We start from the raw sequence: 16439 nt of genomic DNA, 5'->3' as shown, positions 1-16439 counted from the left end.
TTATTATATATCAATCTTTATTTTTAAAGGATTATTGAACATTGATGAAAAAAATTGGAGGGTTGAGGGTATAGCTCAGTGGTAGAATGCTTGCCTACCATATGCCTGGGTTCAATCCCTAGCACTATAAGCAAAACAAAACCAGAGAAACCATTATGTACCTAGTGGGCATAACACATTTATTATAGTTGCACTGGATTCCATATTTTATATTTTAAAAAGTAAAACACAGTGCTGGGGTTGTAGCTTAGTGGTGGAGCACCTGCCTCACGTATGTGTGAAGCTCTGAGTTTGATCCTCAGCACCACATAAAAATAAAATAAAGGTATTTATTAAAAATTTTTTTAAAAGTAAAACAAATTTTCTAGGAAAATAGTATCTAAAATACACTCTATTGCTACCTTTGTGAAATCTTTTTCTCAGGAAATCATTTGGACTAGAAATATAAAGCATAAGGGGAGGACTTTTCATAGGAAATTTGATAACAAAGGATTGTTTCAGATTTTTAGGAATTAATATAAAAAAACAAGTACCTGCATGTTGTGCTAAAAAAGGGAAGGGAGAACTAAATAGAATGGAAGGAAGTAATCAGTGTTGGAATGGAATAGAAATCAAAATGTTAGAAGTAAACTGATTAACAGTAAATTGATAAAACAGTTGATTAATATATAGCATGGGGAATTGGTGAGCAGTATGTTTTTGTCTGCCACGTGTGTTTGATGTCTGACACCCTTTGTTTTCCTAGGAAATGGAGAAAGAAATAAAGAATGTATTTCGTAATGGGAACCAAGATGAAGTTCTCAGTGAAGCATTCCGCTTGACCATTACACGCAAAGATATTCAAACTCTTAATCATCTGAATTGGCTCAATGATGAGGTAATCTTGAATTTATTTTGTATACAAATAGTAGGTGAACATTAATCAAGACATTATCTCACCATTTCTCAAAATGTGATCCTCTTAGTACCTGCATCAGCATTCACTCTCACAGGCCTCTTTCATTCTAAGTATGAGTGAATATGGTTGAGAGCTGCATTTTCCGCTCTCAGGTGATTTTTATGTAAAGTCTGAGAACCTCTGATTTCTTGTATTGAAAGATTTGAATCCTGAAGGAGAGGACATGTACTCACTGGTCTCTTTAAGGCACCTGCCCTGCAATTCACATCTTCTGAGCAAATATTTAATAGCTGATTGTATTGCAGCACGAAGGAGTATTCTTAGATTTCTATTCAGGAGTCCACTTCTTCCTTTTCTGCATCTGCTTGTTTTAGGTCACTTACATTATAAATGATAAACTTTCTCAAATAGTCTTTACTGGTACATGATATTTTAAAAACTGATGCTGAAGAAGTTTGATGTATTAGAGTAAAAAAGTTATTGCCCTCACCTTTTAATTCCAACTAAGAATATTAATTACATTGTGATTTTTAAACTGATCTATTCTATTCCCAAACCTGGAGATGTCTGTTTTATTTCAAAAGAATGTTTTCACAGCCAAAGAAGAGAATTGGGGTTGGGTGTCTTTTCCTAAGTATCCATCTTTCTTAGGCCCAATAGGCACATCCTTGCCTGATCTTCTAGGGATTGTTCAAGCTTCACAGCTATAGAGGACTTACAGATATGCAGTATAGTAAACACTATATATTCTAGGTACTCATATCCTATTCTTGTATGCTGAAGACTTTCCAAGTAATTACACTGGAACATCTGTTGAGCATTTAGCTCTTGTTAGGCACTGTTCTAAGTATTTTATATGTTCTACTCATGTCAGAGTCACTTGAAAGTGACATGAAAGACCTTGAAAGTAGATACTATAGTTTTATCATTTCAATTCTATACATGAAGAAACAAGGCATAAGAAGGTTAAGAAATTTACTAGGTAATATAGCTGTTAAGTAGCACAGCCAAGATTCAGACCTAAGAATTGACACTTATCTACTATATCATACCACCTCAGGTGTATAGAATTTAGGAGTCATGTATCATGCCCAGAGTGCTAATTTCTTTGGGGCCAGCTGCCCCCTTGTCTCTTTCATTCGTCAGTTTATAAAATAACAATTTCAGAAATTCTTTAGTCTCTGTAATATTCTTTGACCAAGAAAAGTATGATTTGATGCTGTTTTTAGGGAAATTCCCTTGCTGCTTTTAGCTCCTCAGATATTAGAACATTGGATCAAATAATGGGGGAGAGGATAAAAGAGCTCACCAAATCAAAGGGTGAAATGAAAATCGAGACTAATCAAAAGTATCCACTGATAAATTGTTTTTGATCTGTGTTCTTTTGCCATTTTTGCCTACCACTGCTAGAGAAAATAGTTATTCTAAAGGGACTGTAGCCTGTTGTAAATTATGCAAAACCTTGTAGGGGGCAGCAGTGAGCCAGATATAAGCTGGGTTTTTGCTATTGACTGTAGCAGTTACCTCAGTGAGATCCCTTACAGAAGCAGCATTCATCACGACATATTTTCCATTTTTCCCTGGGCCCATCAGAAGCTGAATTTTATCAAGCAAAGTTAATGGAAATTACTTTATTTAGAGATGAGAATGAAAAATTCCTTATCTGTTTTACCTTATCACACCTACCTATAACTTCACAGGAAGTAGTTTTCTTCTGAGTTCTGAATAATGTTAAACTTAAAAACAGGTGCCAGTTCATAAGTCTGATGATGATGAAAACTATTTTAAAATGCACCATTTTCAAAGCGTTATACTTTTCAGGCTTTCAAAGTTATTGCCCTTGAGAAGTCAGTATTCTGAAGTATAAGTACACATCCTTAATTGATACTCAATTTAAAAAATTCTGTTTCTCAGTTGTGAACACTCAATCTTTAGCAAGTAATTTGTCCTTTCCAGTTCTGTTCTTTCCCTCAAATAGATACTTTTATTAATAATCATTTCTCTTCTTTTTATATGTCCTGTCAGTTTTTTAGTATTAAAACTTTCTTCAAAATAAAATGACTGATGAATTATTCTTACCATTGACAAGGAATGTAAGAGCCAGGAAATGAAAGGAATCAGATTTAGTTTGTAAAAAAATAAAATAAAATAAAATAACATAAAATCTAGAAACCCTGCATTTGGGCTATGTATAGAAAAACATTTGGCTACCCTTCCCCTGGTTGCTTTCCTGAAAGGAAAATAGACCTCAGTGTCTTTTCATATAATAACCTTTCAAAAATCTTTCATGAATGAATTCATTTATAGGTGGATTTCGTTAAATTATGTATAACTTCTAAAGACTAATAATTGAAAGAATGGATGTTTTACCTTCACATAGGAAAACTAAATTTCTCAAAAATGGAATGTTGAAACTGGCTACCTTATAAATAATACAAAAAGAGGTAGAAGACTTATAAAATTGGAGACATGGTAAATGGGGATTAGGTCAGGAGATTAGTTATTAATAAAAATACCAAGTTAAAGGAAGGAGAAGATAGAGTTGAAGAAAGGAAAATTAGCTACAAAAATAGATTGAAAGTCACAATCAAGAAACAAATATTTTTGCCAAGAGTGGTAGTGCATACCTGTAATCCCAGCTATTCAGGGAGGCAAGGAGGCTAAGGCAGGAAAATCATAAGTTTGAGGCTAGTCTGGGCAACTTAGCAAGAACAAAACAGGTTGGAGATATTACTCAGTGGTAGAGCACTTGCCTCGCATGCATGAGGTCCCAAATTTCATCCCCAGGACTTGGGGGGAAAAACCTTCACATATATGGAAATGATTTAGATAAATAGAACTAACTCTTGCTTCTGGTCACAATAGATGAAATGGCAAGAATCTACCCTTTCATCTTAACTAGAAGACAGAAATTTTCAAACACTGCATAACAGGCAGTACAGGACAGTCATGCCTGAAAGAGGGGAACTATAGAGGATGCTACCTATAGTTTCCCTAGCTTACTGAAATGCAGGGTTGGGTCTAGTAGATTCTAAATAGAGGAGCTTCTTTCAAGTCTTAGGTTGAATACTGATCTGGACACTTATGAAAAGATGCTACCAGGGGCTAGGAAAAGGATTGCCAGAAAGAAGGAATCAGAACAATCTCAGGGCCCACACAGGCACCAAGAGTAGTCATGTTTCAGCCACTTAAAGTAGAAAAAAATCTCCCAAGTCAGAGGGTATATGAATAGAATCCTTACAAGAGTTTACAGTATCCAATATCCAATCAAAAATTGCCAGAAACTGTCCAATAATGTTAATAAAAAAATTTTTTTAAATTATCAATTATACAAAGAGAAAGGAAAATGCAGCTTATGACAAAGGAGAAAACCAGTCACTACAAACAACCAGAAAGAACAAAATGATAAAATTAGCAAACAAGGATGTTAAAACAGGTATTAATTATATTCAGGAAGGTAGAGAAAAATGGAAATTTTGGGGAGAGAAATGGAGATATTTTTAAAAAGGTCCAAATCAAACTTACAGAAATGAAAATGCATCTGAAGTAAAATACATGTAAGCTGATGTTATAGTAGGTTAGACACTTCAGAAGAAAAGAATTTGTGAACTTAAATATATAGCAATAGAAACTATCCAAAGTTAAACAGAAAAAAAGCTGAAGATAGCTGGGCACAGTGATGCACACCTGTAATCCCAGCTCAGGAGACTGAGGCATGAGGATTGAAAGTTTGAGGCCAGCCTCAGCAACTCAGCAAGGTTCTGAGCAACTTAGTAAGACACTGTCTCAAAAAATTAAAAGCGCTCGGGAGGTGACTCAGTGGTAAAGTGCCCCTGGGTTAAAGCCTCAGTACCAAACAAATAAAAAAGGCAGAATAAGGATGACAAAACCATCATCCCATCCCATATTGAACCATGGGACAATATCAAGCAGTCTAAGCATATAATTATAATCTCTGGTGGGGACATAGGTGATGTCAACAAAGTGTTTGAAAAATTAATCATGGAAGATTTCCCCAATTTGAAAACAGTTAACTGACAAATTCAAAAAATTAGCACACCCCAGGCAGTGCTAATCAAATCAGGCAGAAGAAGTACCATACTAAAATAATAATCAAATTACCAAAAATCAGTGACAAAAAGAAAAAATAATAAATGCAGCCAAAGGGGGGGATACATTAGGTATAGAGGAACAAAGATAAGAATAATTCTGTTTGTCAGAAACCATGTAGGCCAGAAGACAGTGTATTTACAGTTTTAAAATATTGAAGAAAATAAATTGGTCAATTTAAGATTCTATACCCAGTAAACACATCTTTCAAAAATAAGCTATACTTTTTCAGACAAATGCTGGTAGAATTTATTACCAGCAGACCTGTATTATAACAAATATTGCAGCATGTTCTGGGCTGGAGATGTAGGCTCAGCACATAGAAAGTCCTGGGTTCAGTCCCCATTAGCAGTGGCGTGGGGGACAAAAAACATATTCTTCAGGCAAAAGAAAAATATGGAAATGTCGTTCTACACAAAGGAAAGAAGAGCAGTGGAAATGTTCTTATTTTTTAAGATCTCTAAAAGAGTTGACTAAACAGTGTTTTGTGGGACTTAACATGTGTAGAAGTAGAAGTAAAATATTTGACAATCCTAGCACAAAGGAGAGGGCAAAATGAAAGTGTGTATGACTATTTTAAGATTTTTCCTTTCTACCTAAAGTGGTATAATGTTATATGAAGATAGATTCTGATAGGTTAGACATAATAAAAATCCTAGGGCAACCACTGGAAAAAAAAACAAAAAAACAAAGATATAGTTAAGCCAGTAATGGAGACAAAATGAAATAAAAAATACAATCAAAAAGAAGACAAGAAAAGAAGAAGATGCAAAGAATAAATAAGACAAATAGGAAAAAAAGAGTAAGATGGTAGATTTAAACTCAACCACACCAATATTAAATGTAAAAGATATATACCAGCACTGTCCAGTAAAAATATGTGAGCAACATACCTAATTCTAAATTGTCTAGTAGTAATATTTTAAAAAAGAACTAGGTGAATTTTTTTTGCGGGGGGTGTGTACTGGGCATTGAACTCAGAGGCGTTTGACCACTGGGGATTGAACTCAGAGGCATTTGACCACTGAGCCACATCCCCAGCCCTATTTTTGCATTTTATGTAGAGACAGGGTCTCACTGAGTTACTTAGCACCTCATTTGTGCTGAGGCTGTCTTTGAACCCTTGATCCTCTTGCCTCTGGAATTACAGGCATGCACCACTGTACCCAACTGAAATAGGTGAATTTTAGTAACATTTTATTTGACACAATATATCCAAAATATGTCATTTGGCCATGTAGTCAATATTAAAATATTAATGAAATGTTTTACTTTTCTTTGAAATGTGATATACCTTTTATACTTAAAGTTTATCTCAGTTTGGATTAACCATAATTTTGCTGCTCAATAGTCACATTGGCTAGTGGCTACTCTATTGAATTGTCTGAATTAAACATCCAGTTAAAAGACAGAGATTATCAGATTGGATAAAAATGCTATCTGGTGTTGCTGGAGATTAAACTCAGGGCCTTGGGCAAGGTAGGCACATGCACTGAACTATCTCCCTAGCCCTACAGTAAAGCAATTTGAAGGTTAAGACACAACTTTTCAGAAGTAAAAGGATGGAAAAAACATACCATGTAAGCACTAATCAAAAGAAAGATAGAGTGGCCATATTAATATTACACTAAGTATATTTTCAGAGCAAGGAATATCCTCAGTGATGAAGACATTTTATAATTATAAAGAGGTTAGTTCATTCAGATGGCTTCACAGCCTAAATATGTACACACTTCAAGTACAGATTATGAAGCAGAGAAGAAATAGACAAATCTATAATTACTGTTGGAGCTCTCAACTCCTCTCTCTCAATACTTGATAAGTAGAAAATCAGTTAGGATATAGTTTGGGATAGGTGGGTAGATCCTATGTACCAACATGTTTACTGACTGAAAGCACTTTTTCCTTTACAACCCTATATACCCTATCCTATATGGAGAAACAGGATGACTACAGCATAAAAGTAGGTTTTGCCTGCCTTTCTCTAAAACTTTAGCAGTAATCCTAATAATTTGTTACTTTAATTTGCATGTGAGAAAATCCTATGTGCATGTACAAAGGGAACCCTACCTTCTTGGTTTCTGTAATATTGCATCAGATCTTTTGATTGAGTAACCTTTTGAACCATCATAATAGTCAAGTACTGCAGTCTGGTTAGTCTTTTGGCCTTGTGGTCAACAAGCCACAAATTTGATAAGCTGTAAATATAATTTAAAAATCTGAATGGAAGGTCAAGAAATAAAATTGCAAAAATAGCTTTTGGGGGCTGGGGATATAGCTCAGTTGGTAAAGTGCTTGCCTTGCAAGCACAAGGCCCTGGGTTCAATCCCCAGCACCGCAAAAAAAAAAAAAAAAAAAAAAAAACAGCTCTTGTCCCCCTAAAAGTTTTCTTGGTTTCTGCCTGGGAGTACTGTCATGCTCAAAACTTTTAGAACATTTTTTCCTAAACTAAATAGAAGGGTTCAGAGTATAAATGCGGGAAAGGTTCAAAATCAATACTTTTAGCCAGGCATGGTGGCTAGGGAGGCTGAAGCAGGAGAATTGCAAGTTCAAGGCAAGCTTCAGCAACTTAGCAAGACTGCCTCAAAATAAAATTTAGAAAGGGGAAGGAGATGCAGTTCAGTGGTAGAGCCCTTGCTTAGCATGTACAAGGCCCTAGGTTCAATCCCCTTTACTTGGGGCTGGGGGTGAGGGAATGGAATCAAGACTTTACTGTTAGGGAATGTTGTACTTTAGATGCATGAGAAACAAGTTTGTTTGGTTCACTGGACAAGAAGGAAGCTGCAAATAGCTCTGGTCATTTCTGTCGTTGGAGTAAACATATAAAAAATTGACTCTTGAGTATGAAAATATTGTAGGCTTTTCCTTTAAAGAGACCTTTTTTTAAAAAAAAAACAAAACAAAAAAACTTCAGCCTGGCAGCTCTTCAAATAAAATCACAAAGGAACAAAGACACTATAAACAGCCCTCCCATCCCTAAGCAGGACTGCATAGACAAGTAGGCGCTCATGGCCAAGACTGTGAAGGCAGCAGGAAGGGCAGCTTTTTGGGTACCAGGAGCCACAGTGAGCATATACAAGCTTCTGTGGGCCCCAGAAAGGGTAACAAGTAAGACTAACATTGGCAGTAGTCTTCAGATGGTGATATAATAGCAGTAAGACAAAACAGTAGGCACAAGACTTATCTACTTTTAGCTCCCTGTTTCAAAGGGGAATTTAAGATCTACTGGAGCTAGGAGAATCTTGTGTGAAGAAAGGACTCTCTTGCCAGTGGGAAAGAGGGAACCCTTGTCTTCATAAAATACAAGCAAATGCTGTGGCCACCACTGCTTCTCTTTCATCTTGAACACTGTGATCCCTTCTCTCATTTCCTTTTCCTTCATCCTCAGCTGTCCTGTGTGATGACATGTAGTATTCTTTTTGTTCTCTAATTCCTAGCTTATTTTGGGTATGATTATGTCTTGGCTGAACTATGGCAGTTTTTCTTATTTGGACAGAGTAATACCTGGAAAACTGAAGAGACTTGAATCTAAACTCTGTCTCAGATGTCAGATTACATATCCTTAGCTAATGGAAGGGAACACTGAGGTCACCAGACTCCCTCCTACTAGGATATAGGGGAAAGGAAAAAGAACCCAGATTGCTCTTAGACTTAATTAATTCGTCAACTCTGGAGGAAGCCATTTACCTCTGAGTATAAAAACTTTGGTCGAAGGAGGATAAAAGCAGTGGAGGAGGAATTCTTGAAGGAAAGATACTGTGATAGTCAATTGCTAGTTCTCTGTTCTTGTTTAACTGTGCTAGTCTTTATAGTTCATCCTCGGGTGAGAGCATGTGAAACTCAGGCTATGTAAGTCCAGCTAAATTTCTTTAGTTTCTGGAACTCTTTCCTCCCGAAAAACAGGATAGCCATACATAGCATGATACTCATTTATGTCATCCTTCTTAGTTTTTGTTTTCTTACTTCAAGCTGATTCCAGATGTAGTACCTCTCTAATATGTACTTGAAGATGTATCTCCATGACATTCATGTGTTTGACTGTCCTTACCTCTCTACCTGATTTCCTTTTACCTTTTTCTTTAGTTTTTATTCCTTTTTAAAAGATAAAATCTGTCATATGAAAGGTTTGGTTTACAGTGACTGATGGGTCATCTGCCTATTCTCTTTACCCCTTGGATTGAATGATTTTAATCTCATAACATGACTAATATTTTGGGATGGATAGAATGCTAGAGGATATCTTATCAGTCCCTTCTGGATAATTTTCTCTCACTAGAGAACATAGTCTACAGTTTAGAAGTCTGTGTTGATGGACAGATCCTCCTGCATTAGTAGCTGTTTTTACAACTAAAGGCATCCTTTAGCATTATACTTAGGCAGAGTTAGATTGAAAACGTAGATTGGAGTAATATGTCATTCTGATATCATTTTTAGATGACAATGATTATCATTATATGATGATGATAATTCATTAACATTATTTAAATCAACTGAACTGTAGGTAGCATCATACCCTAGGGAGAGAATTAGCTACAGCCTGAGTTCTCTGGGCTTATTGCTAGTTGTCAGAACTGTAGGCAGAACAGTGTCTTTCTTCAGACCTAACTTCCCCCATCTCAGAGTCTGCCTTATGGTGTATGTGGTTTCCCTGCAATGCCTAGGCACCCTCATCTATAGGCCCTTTCTCTAGTCTAGACCATGCTCTGGTATGTTCCTGGCAGTGTTCCCTGCTGCCTACCCAGCATGTAGTTGCCTACTGTTGGGCAGTAGCTCATTTCTCTGGCATCCTGGTGTGTAAATATTTGTCAAAGGATGGGGGCATTTTCCCATTCCTCAAAAAGCATTCTGAAAAATATGCCTGTTTTCTTAGTCATATTTCTAAACTGTGGCTTAGTTAGTCCATTCATTCCTTGCTGTTCAGAGACATTGGCCTGACCTCAGCTGGCCACATAAAGTTAAGTAGCAGTAACTTTTGGCACAATAACTTTCAAACTTTAGTACCAGATAGTCTTGGACCTCAAGAAACCACAGACAATGTAGTCAGTATTAAAAGAAGACATTTTTTCATAACAAAGAATCATACATCTCCAAACATGTTAATTTCTTTCACTCACACTTGCTTTTGAAGTAGTAAATGGAATCATATAGATTCTGAAAGAGACCTTTTTTCTTAATGTTTATAACTTTACTTTTAGATCTCATATAATCTAGGTTTTTATTCTACATCCATGTCTGCCTCCATAAAGTGACATTGCAGAGCAACTGTAAGTTTGTAAATGTTTTCCTAGTATCATTAATGGTTTGTCTTATCACTTCTACTTGAGACTAAAACGGTTTGGTCTCTGCAGTATAGCTTACAAGGCTGAAAAGGCAGTCATTAGCCATGGAGCGCAATGTTCCTTGTGCAAAATCAGGTAACCCTTAGGTAAGGTTTGGACTCTTGATCTTAGCTTCATTAACACTGAACTCAGAATTTATTTAAATTGCTCACATAGTAGAAATGATTGAAGTAACTGCTAATGTGCCTTAGTAAACTACTTGCACTCCGTCCTTTCCTTTTCTCTAAACCTCACCTATTAACATCACTTCCTCCTTATTTTCCAGTCACTTGACCTAACCCTCAGTTTTCTACAGGTCTGGCCATTATCAGCCCATTTGTGTCCTGAGCCATATTTTTGTGGCACAACGTATACCCACACCAGCTTTTTCTGTTTTCAGTATTTTTAACCACCTTAACCCTCTCCCTTCTAGTCAAAAGTTGATATAGGTAAATGAGGCTATTGAAGTATTAAATCAATTAGGAAACAATAACACCTACTATTCAACAGAGCAACTGCTTCTCCTTATATAACAGCTATTTTGAGTATCTATTTTAACATGTATGATTTCTTCCCACAGATCATCAATTTCTACATGAATATGCTAATGGAGCGAAGTAAAGAAAAGGGATTTCCAAGTGTGCATGCATTTAATACCTTTTTCTTCACTAAGTTAAAAACGGCTGGTTATCAGGCAGTGAAGCGTTGGACAAAGAAAGTGGATGTATTTTCCGTTGACATTCTTTTGGTGCCCATTCACCTGGGAGTGCACTGGTGCCTAGCTGTGAGTATTTTTTTCTTTTTTTTTTTTTTCCCTTTTTTAAATGTATTGTTTTATTTTCATATTTAAAAGTAAAGTGACTTTTTTTTTTTTTACCAGTAGAAATTGTTGGCAGATGTAGTAAATTTGCCTTGTAATACCTTCTTATTTTTGATAAAATTTAGAAGAAATCTACATAATTATAGAACATACAGAAGATCATGAGTAGTATAGTTCTATATCATCCCTTGATTATTGAGAGAAAAAATAATATTTAGTAATGGATTAGCTAAAAATCAGATCAATGAACTTCCTGTCTAGAGTGGAAGATAGTTAGACTTTGAGGAAAGCTGTAGACTTTCCTCTTCTGGAAATACAAAAGGGAGTTACAAGGTATCTAAGCCGTCTTAAGGCAGAGCATGGGGAAAAAAAGTGACTTCTTAATGATGCTGCCAACCCAGGTTCTGTGACTATTATTTTCTGCTACTATTATATGCAATGGCCTGCCTTGCATATATGGTAATGTAATATTTTTTTATGACTCTGAGAGCATGATGTATTAGCTCATTGTTATTTTATAGTCTGTTTTGAGTTACACTTAATAAGCATAAATCCAAAAGGAAATTGTCAAGGTAAAGAAACAAAACCCAGAATCTTTTCACCATTTTTCTGAAACTGTGAAAATGATCTTGACATACCCACCTTACATTTTCTTAAGTGCATGCTGTTTCTTTACTGTTGCCCATCCTGCAGAAAGAGAAAATAAACACCAGACAAAGGGTTCAGGGCAATAATGGGTCTACCAATGGATCTGCCCCAGCATAGTTCTATGTAAATAATCCCCTCCTCCTTCCCTCTGCAGATTAAGCATGATATAATACAAAGTATCAACCAAACTTCTCACTGTTCCACAGAAAGTCTGGGAAGAAGTTCCAATCCAAGGGAAGGAAAAGCTGAGAAACCAATTTTCTTTGCTTTATAAACACACAGATTTTTTTTCTTGTCACCAGGTTGTGGATTTTAGAAAGAAGAATATCACTTATTATGATTCTATGGGTGGAATAAACAATGAAGCCTGCAGAATCCTTTTGTAAGTAGGAAGTTGAGTATGGAAGAGTTCAGTGTTGGGTACATGCTGTTTTTCCATCAGTTAAACGCAGTTGTTTGAAACCTTCAGAAGAGTGAGCAGTAAATTCTTCATATTAAGTAACCTTAACCACTTTAGCCATCTTAATCACCTTTATTTAAATCTAAATAAAATTTAATAATGCAGTAACACCAAAAATATGCCTTAATGGGGCAGTTACTGTCCTAGTACACTAAAATAGAATGGACATAAAGATAGAGATGCAGTCACTACCTAGAAATCTGTGTGTGTGTGTGTGGTTCTGGTATTAGGGATTGAACCCAGGGCCTTAAGCACTCTACCAACTGAGCTATATCCCCAGCCCAGTACTTAGAAATCATTAATGCAGCCTCTTAATTTTTCATGAAGAAACCAAGGCTCACAAAGATGACTTGGATTTGCCCACATACTAGTTTGTGACTTAGCTGAGAACTAGAATTCAAATCTCTTTTTGCCCCACTTCTTTGTCTTTCTGAAACACCTAGTCTTTACTGTACTACTTTGATGGCCAGGAGAAGAAAGGTTCCAGAATGGTGAGCAGTTTGTTCTTAAAAGAGTGCTCTACGTGAGATATGCATTCATTAAATTGTTGACATTGATTAAATTTTCACACAGGAGAACCAAGCCTAACAATAGTAAAAAAAAAAAAAAAAAAAAAAAAACCTCTGTACTGCTAGAGAAACATTTTATCCATTAGTTGAGTTTTTTAAAATCATATAAACCAACCATCAAAATTGTTTCTCAGTAGAAATAGTAGGTCAGAGGAGCCTGGTCATCAGAGGCAAAGGTCCTGTTTCTCTTGGGTTGACAGAGTTCATTGTGGAAATGGTGAGAGGCTGACTCAGCTCCAGAAGAAGCTCAGCAGTCCTAGAATTCCCTACCCAGCTCTGTATCCTGTTCTCAGAAGAGCAGATGAAATTCTCTTGAGGATTGTCAGCCCCATTGTTAGACTGACATTGGCATTAGAGTTCCCAATAGCTTATCTCATTCTCTTCTAATACCTTTAGGCAATACCTAAAGCAAGAAAGTATTGACAAGAAAAGGAAAGAGTTTGACTCCAATGGCTGGCAGCTCTTCAGCAAGAAAAGCCAGGTACATTTCATCTTGATGCAGTGAATGTACTAATAGTAGGCTACCTGTGGAGGAAAGAATTTTAGTGCTTGATTCCCAAGGACTTCTGTCTTAGTGACTAGTGTAACTTTAGCTTGGTTGTTTGGTTCCTTGGGGAAGATAGATTAACTTCTTTGTGGAAAGCCTTATAATGTGTTTATGTGGAAACAAGTTTTCTGAATGCCTAATTATTTTTCTGTTTGTCACTCATGTGGGAAACATTTGCTGATTATTTGGCCCTTGGGGAAGGGGACAGTTTTTATATTCTAGGTGCCTTGGAAGTCTGAGATATTCGATGTGAGTAGTATGAAAGACATAGACCTGACTGAAATGCTGTATTTTTTTTCTTTAGCTTCTGTTGTTCTTAATGGGAGATTGGTCCATCTGTTCAAAATTCAGGAAAACCTGTAAAATTTGTATTCCTTGGTTCTTATTTTTAATCAAAGTAGAAGAATAACCATTGCCTTATTTTTGTTGGTCTTTCAGGAAATACCACAGCAAATGAATGGAAGTGACTGTGGGATGTTTGCCTGCAAATATGCTGACTGTATTACCAAAGACAGACCAATCAACTTCACACAGGTGAGCTGGGCCTTCAGGAGGGAGCCCTAGGCACACCTTGTCTCCAAGCTACCCCTAGGTGTTTTTCTCTCCACCTGCTCTCTCTGTGGACCGTTAGCATGCTTCAGGCTATGACTCATACCACTGGTAGTTACAGCCTGTGACACATCACATAGGCCACCTTCTGAGTTATCATAGGTCACATATGGTAGTGAAGGAATCTTGGGTAAAAGCAGAATCTTATTCCTTGCCCATCTCCTCTACCTATTTCAAATCCTATAGGAAATGGAAAACTGGAACCTGAGCAAATTTTCTTCCATTTCCCTGAATTCAGTCTGCATCCAGGTTTTGGAGTAGGCTATGTCTTGATTTCTTAGTGTAATTTGTTAGTCTACCCCCTTCCCTGTCCGTTTACTTAATGCAACTGGTCAGTCTTCTGTGAATGATTGGTGATTTCTGTGCACATTGTCCTTCAGAGACCAAAGGAGATTGAGACTAGAGAATATGGCTTATCAGTGTTTCCACTTGACTCTTTACTTCTGTTTGAATCATTGCCTTTTCCATAAGCCCTTTGTTCAAACCAGACTGAAGCTGGGCATGGTGGCACACACCTGTAATCCCACCAGTTTGGGAAGCTGAGATAGAAGGATTATAAATTTGAGGCCAACTTCAGCAACTTAGTGAGAACTTATCTCAAAAATAAAAAGGATATATCTCAGTGAGAATGCCCCTGGGTTCAATGCCCAATACCAAAAATAATAAATTAAATAAACCAGACTGAGCTTACTCTTTAAGGGTCCCTTAACTCTTTCCCATAAAAGGTTAAGTTTTTCTCTTTCAGTCCTCAGTCTCATTTAAAAATTCAACATAGAATACTTTCTAGACACCATTTTCAAAATTCTTGGAGACTTTTGGGGATTTCTAATGATGCCCAGTATAACTTCTAAGGTTACAGAAATGGGACATAGCAATAGAAATAGCAGTCCAAAAAAAAAAAAAAAAAAATGAACAATTTTGAAAGACTAGATACACCATGAAAACTATGTTAGTTGAAAACCTTGAGAAGAAAAGGAGCATGGGGAAAGGAATGTTGGATCTAGATAATTGAAAATTAAGGGTATCTCTGTGTCTCTGCAGCAACACATGCCATACTTCCGGAAGCGAATGGTCTGGGAGATCCTCCACCGAAAGCTCTTGTGAAGATTGTCTCTGTGAACAGACACCTGACTTTGGGGGACCAGCCCTTTGTTGTCTACAGCCAGAGACCTTGGAAACAGCTGCTCCCAACCCTCTGTTCTCATAATGCCCTTGATCCTGGACCAGGCCCTGGCGAGATGCATTCACAAGCACATCTGCCTTTCCTTTTGTATCTCAGATACTATTTTTGCAAAGAAACTTTGGTGCTGTGAAAGGGGTGAGGGACATCCCTAAGCTGAAGAGAGAGACTGCTTTTCACTTCAGTTCTGCCATCTTGTTTTAAAAGGGCTCCAGCCTCATTCAGTCCCTGATTAGGTAGGGGACTGAGAAAAGCTTGGGAAGAATCTTGGTTTCATGTAAACTCTTGTTGCTAGGCCTTATTTAGAAGTAGGACAGGGCATGGACAAAAGGTAGGGACAAAAACCACCAGCATACACATGCACATAAACATACACACTTGATTTTCAAGATGTGTGGTCAGGAATGTGACTATAAACTGGACTTCGGGGCACATGCGTAAGTCCCCTCTTCCAGAACCCTTCCTATTTTTATGCCCCTTGTGAAATGTAACAACTTCTCTACAAGGCTGTTTTATCATCAGTAGCTTTGTCCCATCGTGAGGCACAGTATGCAAGCCCTAGGCAGACCCCAAAGTCCTGAGCAGTCCTTAAGAGCAGGCATTTACATGTGCTAACAACACATGCTATAGGGAAGACCCACCCAGGGAGGGGTCAGTGGAGTCACAAAGCCCCACTTCTACAGTTGCCTACTTCTGACCAAGAAGAAGGACCTCAGTCTTTAGTATAAAACTCCAGTGTTGGATGAGTGCAGGTCTAGTTGGTCTGTGGCTAGTTAGTTTAAATATGTTTCTAACCACAGAGGATTTAATATATATATATATATATATACATATACATATATATATATTTCACAGGGAGATGTTTTTAAAAAAAAAAAAAAGACTGAATGTGTTCACCATTTAGCCTGTAGATTTATTTTCATTTTTCCAAATTCCAGCACACAAAGATCCCAACCCCCCTCTGTGTAGGGGGCTTGTGGACTTCTTAACAGAATATTTTGAGGCCTGGATGAACTTTGGTTAGGGGTAGAGGTTATCGAGGGAGGTAACATTTTTTCAGCTGAAAAACGGGTGGAATTTGGACTGATCAACTTGGGATTTAAAAACTGCTGTTCCTTTTGTTCTTTCTAGCATCTCTCCCACCCTCTGAGAGCTCCTATGGCTTAGATAGTGAAATGATCCAATGCCAGTGTCATTTTGTACTTAAGTTCCAAAATAGGAACATTTTATACTTTTTTCTGTATTGTAATAGGTAGTTTTGTATAAAATCTTTTCTCCTC

General features: G+C 36.9%; 1 protein-coding gene across 5 annotated transcripts in view; it reads left to right on the top strand.

Annotated features, from left to right (window-relative positions):
• Positions 1-16439, top strand: part of Senp1 (SUMO specific peptidase 1) — a 49175-nt gene extending 32736 nt beyond the window's left edge. For all 5 annotated transcript variants that reach the window (XM_047548074.1, XM_047548072.1, XM_047548070.1 and 2 more), the window contains exons 13-18: positions 746-877; positions 10907-11110; positions 12097-12176; positions 13220-13304; positions 13809-13904; positions 15021-16439. In XM_047548074.1, the coding sequence (XP_047404030.1) occupies positions 746-877; positions 10907-11110; positions 12097-12176; positions 13220-13304; positions 13809-13904; positions 15021-15083 (660 nt within the window). In that variant the 3' untranslated portion in view covers positions 15084-16439. The remainder of the gene's footprint in view (positions 1-745; positions 878-10906; positions 11111-12096; positions 12177-13219; positions 13305-13808; positions 13905-15020) is intronic.

This window comes from Sciurus carolinensis, chromosome 4 (genome assembly GCF_902686445.1).
Source record: "Sciurus carolinensis chromosome 4, mSciCar1.2, whole genome shotgun sequence".
Lineage (NCBI taxonomy): Eukaryota > Metazoa > Chordata > Mammalia > Rodentia > Sciuridae > Sciurus > Sciurus carolinensis.
This window is presented reverse-complemented; position numbering and strand designations above follow the sequence as displayed.